The sequence below is a fragment of the Barbatula barbatula genome, assembly GCF_947034865.1.
Source record: "Barbatula barbatula genome assembly, chromosome: 23".
Lineage (NCBI taxonomy): Eukaryota > Metazoa > Chordata > Actinopteri > Cypriniformes > Nemacheilidae > Barbatula > Barbatula barbatula.
The window spans coordinates 18,796,028-18,802,072 of NC_136786.1; the positions used below are offsets into that span (position 1 = coordinate 18,796,028).

The window sequence follows — 6,045 nt, forward strand, 5'->3', positions numbered from 1 at the left end:
TTTTTAAATGTAAATATTAATGATCAAGTTTTTCTAAATAATCAAAGTTTAATTAAACAGTAACCTTTTTGAAAATGATGTATTGCTAGCCAAACACATTTTACAAACGTTTATTTTATGTGATGCGAAATTTACGTAGTGGAAAACAAAGGTGCGGAGCAATTGGCGGTGATAAAAGTCTCGTACACGATGACCAAGAGGGCGGGGGGTTCTCTGATCGTATCCCATTCAGTAATGTAGATGCATGTGTGTGTGTGTGTGAGATCGAGACAGAGAGAGAGAGACAGAAAGAGAGCGCTGTCTCGTTTCAATAGATCAAAGAGCACTGCTCCTGAATGGAGTCATTTGCAATTATAAGAATAATTAGCATCTGTGGCTCCTCCATCTCTAATCAGAGTCGGAGGTGATGTGTGCGTGTCCCCGCGCAATCAGACGGCCAGTTGGAGATCTCAATAGCGCGCAATCATCATCACAAGTGAATTGGCATTTAAACGGCAAAATGATCTCCGATTAAATTAATGCTTAGCCGAGGGCAGAATTTGAGACCTTTTCTTTTTCCCTCAAGAAAAAAAGTATCCAAATTATATTCTCGCCTACTAAAGAAATAAAGTACTTTTCTCAAAGTATTTACCTCCTTCAATCTCCGTGCTCCATCTTGCCAAATTATCTGAAGAGATTTAGCCATACATTTAGAAATAAACGTTTATGAAAAATATTTATATTTAATATGTATTTAGTTAGTATTTGCAAGTGTTCACGTGGAGATCTGCATCGACGCTTAATTTCATCAGTGATATCTCTCTCCTGGGGATAATTGTTGCGCACTCCGAGCAGGCCAGATTCACTCTTTATCCCAACAGAATAAAGAAGACTCTCTCACAAGAGGGGCGAAACATCTGCCTCTCCGCCCTCACGACTCCGATGCCATCGCCCCCATAAAGAGTCAACAAAAGAACCGTTGTTATATATCTTCCCTTGAATACAAAGTAATTACTTATCATCAATCAAAATTAATAATAGCTGATTGGGTTGGTGTGGTCAGCGCAGTCCCCTCGCATTCGCGTCTCAGTCAATGTGGATGGGGCACTGGAGGAGGGGGGGACTTGACCCGTCTATTGGGGTATCCACTGGGAAACTACCCCCCCCCCCTCTTAAAGCGGCCTAAAAAGTCAGGGACTGAATAAGGAAATGAAGCGTAATTTGAGGAAGATGGATGAGTCTCCGGGGTAACTCCCCCTTCTATCCTCTTGTATTGATGATAACCGTTTGCGCACTGTGATGTGTGTGTGAGTGAGTGAGAAAGAGAGAGAGAGGGGTGGGAAAGCGAGGGAGAGAGGGGTGAGTGTGTGTTTATGTCTCAGTATGTGACAAATAGAGGCTGAGACACTCAGAGCTCCAGACAAAAAACGCGTCAGGTCTCAGTCAGTGTGACTGCGAGGCGCGGAGACGCAAAGGACCCGTACGTCGCCACCGGGATAACCGTGGACCAACAATTGTGTGATTTGTCTCAGAAGGCCACTGCACGGAATTTATACGACCAGACACCGCTCAGTTCACCATGCAGAGACCGAGCGGTACGGGGACGGCGTTTTCCATTGATTCTTTGATTGGCACTCCACATCCGCGGCCGGGGCACCTGCTCTACACGGGCTACCCAATGTTTATGCCATACCGGCCGCTTATGATTCCGCAAGCCCTGTCTCATTCGTCGTTACCATCGGGTATCCCTCCACTGGCACCGTTGGCATCCTTCGCGGGCCGTTTGACCAACACTTTTTGCGCAGGGTTGGGGCAGGGGATGCCCTCCATGGTGGCGCTCACCACCACGCTGCCAAGTTTCTCGGACCCTCCAGATAGTTTCTATCCCCCGCAGGAGATGCCTGTTCCCCGGTTAAGCGCGGACGGAACGGGGATCAACAGACAGGGGAGCCCACACGAGGATCTCAAAGGCGCAGATCTCCTGAACTTCTCGGAAACTTTTCAGGCGGTTGCAGGTGAGCACTGAGGATTGTCGATGTGGCTGACAAGTGTTTTTTCATATTTATACAACGGAAAACGTGTATGTTCTGTCGTTTCATTTTGAAGAAAAATGAACGTATTGATTTCTTGTGACATTAAGTTTAAAGAATGAATGACCTGTAACGCAGAAAGTTCTTAATGTGATTTTTGCATTAAACATAAGTTTTTTCATTTATATTCTATAGACAGAGTGTAACATTAGTAAAGTTAGGCTTTGTGTTCATTATAATGCTCCTTTTGTGGCGTAGTTGTTAAAATAGTTAAAAAGAATTCCTCAAAACGATCGTTTGTACCGAAGTATTTTTAATTAGTTTGTGATATTTTGGAAAGCTACAGTCACTTTGCTATTTTGTTTGAATGGTTGTTTGTTAAACTTCAATTATAAAGGTTATGCTAATTGTTGTATTTATAACCACATCTTTCTAAATAAATAAAAAACCTTCAGACGTTGAAAAATGTATTGCACCACTATTTTAAGGCAAGGTTCTTTAAATCCATCGTCGCAAGACCCATATGTGTAACGCACATCTTTGCTTTCGTTGTCTCCAGGCGAAACCAAATTGTACAGTTCGGATGATGAGAAACTGGACCTGAAGTCCACGGAGGCTGCGTGCAGCGACAGAGAGGACAGCTCGGCCGACAGCGAGAACGAAAGTTACTCCGACGGGAACACCTGCGGATCAGCAGTCCAGAAAGGCAAACTCAAACCCGGCTCGGACCCGTTGCCCCCGGGCGCTTCGGCGGGTAAGAGCCGGAGGAGACGGACTGCTTTCACCAGCGAACAGCTACTGGAACTAGAGAAGGAGTTTCACTGTAAGAAATATCTGTCTCTCACCGAGCGCTCTCAGATCGCGCACGCACTCAAACTGAGCGAGGTCCAGGTCAAAATCTGGTTCCAGAACCGCAGGGCCAAATGGAAACGGATCAAAGCCGGCAACGTCAACAACAGATCCGGGGAGCCCGTTAGGAACCCCAAAATCGTGGTGCCCATTCCCGTGCACGTCAACAGGTTTGCGGTTCGGAGTCAACACCAACAGATCGAACAGGGCACGAGGCCATGAACTTTCCCATTAAAATGACATTATCCTATCAAAGCACATTTACAAGATGCGCATTCCTACAGGTGAAACGGGACAAATGCATGACGCACACCTGCAAGGAGACAATTCCCGATATAGAAGGACTTCTAGGTAACACTTTATGCGCTTTCGTTCATTACAGAGCCTTCGGGAAACCCAGTATTATACAATGCGTAACCGAGACTCGGTTCATGCGCACTCGATTCTGAATATATATATGAATATATATTTTATGACATTTTAAAGCACATTAACAAGTGATCTGTTAAGCATTATACAGTATGATAATTGCGTTTGTGAATGACACGGACCGTGCAAGTTATGAAGTGTTACCGAGTTTATTATACGCCTTTATTATTCTCCCAGGTTTATTTTCTTCTCTCGCCTACATTTTTTATTATCTTTAATTTATTGCCTTGTACATTTGTAAATATGAAATGTGTCCACGCGACACACACGTGCACTATGAAACGAGACTGTAAAGAGACACTTTTAAAAAAATAAGTATTTATGAGTTGCTGTCTGGTGAGATTTTTGCATGTGTTGCCATTTGTTGTCTGATTTCCCCTTTGTTTCAACCGTTTTGCATGTGCTCTTAAAAGCATTTTTGGCCCTTAGAGGCTTCATTTCCCCAATTCTCTGTGAAAAAGGTAATGGAAATAATAAATAAGATACAGACCACACTGGCAGAGTGATATATTCCCATCGGCGTGAAAATATCACAGAAATGGTGCTATATGATCAATGCTATAGCCTACCAATAACTTAACAACTTGAAGCAGTAATACAGTTACATGGAAAAAAGTAATATTTATTGCATGTGTGAATAAGCTGTATAGTTCTTGTTAGCTTTGTAAAATTAATAAATTATTGATGTATTTGTTGAAAGATATTTTTATACAAAACAGTCTAAAGGTTTTTGTGAAATATTCACACGCAAATTTTGTTTTCTCGCCTGTCAAATGTTGAAACAAATGTCGTACATTAAAGTTGCACCGCAACAAGTCAACAGTTTGGTTAATTATTTATCATTTATTTGTTTGTTTCCTTCGTTTCAAATAAACACATTAGGGGTGAAGAAAAAATCGAAACAATAAGGCAAAGCAAAACAACAGTTAAATCAAATATATTATATGATAATACAAAATAATTCGAATATTATTTAGTTTTTATAATTGCGTCACAATAAAAAAAAGCTTATATTTTATATTTATCTATATTTGTATGTTCCACTGTTTGCATCCTTTTAGCATCAATCTATTCTGCGTATTTTCAGAAAACATTTTTTCGCAGTATTTATTTTCCAGGTAGTTTATTATAATTTGTACAACTTACATCTCGATTCGTATATTTTTCTTTACCTTCCCACTGGTTTCAACACATTTACACAGTTGTGAAGCCTTTTAAAGGGCTCCTCGCTTCTAGACTTTATTTGATGCATTTTGAGCAGGTAATAGAGCACATCTGTCATTATTGTGTCAAAGCACCATGGGGTAAAAATGATTATCCTTGCGTTAAAAAATGAACATCATTTTACTTTTATTTATTTATTTAGGAGAAACTGGGAACTTTCGAGCCTTTAGCAATTTTTCTTTAAATCAGCTTCTTTTCTTTCGACCATTTCATATGTGCTGTTCTATACGTTAAGAGAACAATAATACTAAGCGTTGAAATAAAAAGTTTCACACATTATGTTCTTTGGGGTTTCAAATGAAATCCAGCATCATACTAGAAGAACTAAACTGTCTATATGAGCAAAGTAATATCTGCCACAGTGAAACCGAAGTTCTCATGCAATATGAAACTATGCTGATATTTCATTTTGATGACTATGACATGAACCATTACCCACGCGATATAGGCCTGAAACAAAATGCATCTGATTTAGTGGACACGCAATTTGTCCGTTCACATGTGCAAAAATACATTACATGATGCTTAGACTATATTCTCGGTGCACCAGCTCTTTTTAAAATGATCTCCAAAATGTATTTAAACCATGTCAATGCACCACATTTAAAGTTTGGGAATTCCTATATTTCTCCAAAAGTATTAAAGTAATGAAGGAGGGAGCATCTGTTAACAACCACACATGTAAATGTGTCTGAAAAACAACATTTTGACATTGACCCGAAGCAATCAGATAACAGTTTTTGACTCTCTGATGACCAGTGGGAAGCGAGAGAGAGAGAGAGAAAGAGAGAGAAAGGTTTTTGTTAATGAGCATGGGAGTCATTTGTCTCTCATTGGGAGGCCATGCTGTCTCAGATTAGACTGATGGAGTCCTATTACACTGGTCATATCCAACACACTGTAATGAACTTCTACATCAATCATTATAGGAGGGCTAAAGACCAAGATGGGGGTCTCTCTCTCTCTCTCTCTCTCTCTCTCTCTCTCTCTCTCTCTCTCTCTCTCTCTCTCTCTCTCTCTCTCTCTCTCTCTCTCTCTCTCTCTCTCTCTCTCTCTCTCTCTCTCTCTCTCTCTCTCTCTCTCTCTCTCTCTCTCTCTCTCTGTCTCTCTCTCTCTCTCTCTCTCTCTCTCTCTCTCTCTCTCTCTCTCTCTCAATGGTTGAGTCCCATTCAGCCAGAGTCTCATTCATTGCCTTCTCGCACCCTCGGGTAGACCTGCATACAGTGTTAGAAATCGGGTTTCTTCCTTGAACAAACAACGAACACAAAACAGGTCTAAAGTCGATGTCTGAATGACGGCAAACTTGCACGAAAACGCATTGTGACGCATTTCATTTGAATGCTTTTCTTGCACGGATTTATGTGTGAAAACCTCAATAATATTTGAATAATAAATAAACGATGATTACAATATCTTTTCTATTAAGAAAGAGACTAAAGCACAATATTTCCATGGCTTGTGACGTCAGACGTAACCAGTAGGCTTTGATTTAGTTTAGTGTATTTAAGTGTTAAAATGATCATTCTTTTTCTTT

The 6,045-nt window shown here is 40.7% G+C and overlaps 1 protein-coding gene across 1 annotated transcript; it reads left to right on the forward strand.

The window, feature by feature from the left end:
* Positions 1–1,558: 1,558 nt before the first annotated feature.
* gbx1 (gastrulation brain homeobox 1) lies at positions 1,559–3,080 on the forward strand (the record flags this gene model as incomplete). Its single annotated transcript, XM_079487677.1, has 2 exons — positions 1,559–1,994; positions 2,569–3,080. 2 exons carry the CDS (start codon positions 1,559–1,561, stop codon positions 3,078–3,080), a joined length of 948 nt encoding a protein of 315 aa, XP_079343803.1.
* Positions 3,081–6,045: the final 2,965 nt, after the last annotated feature.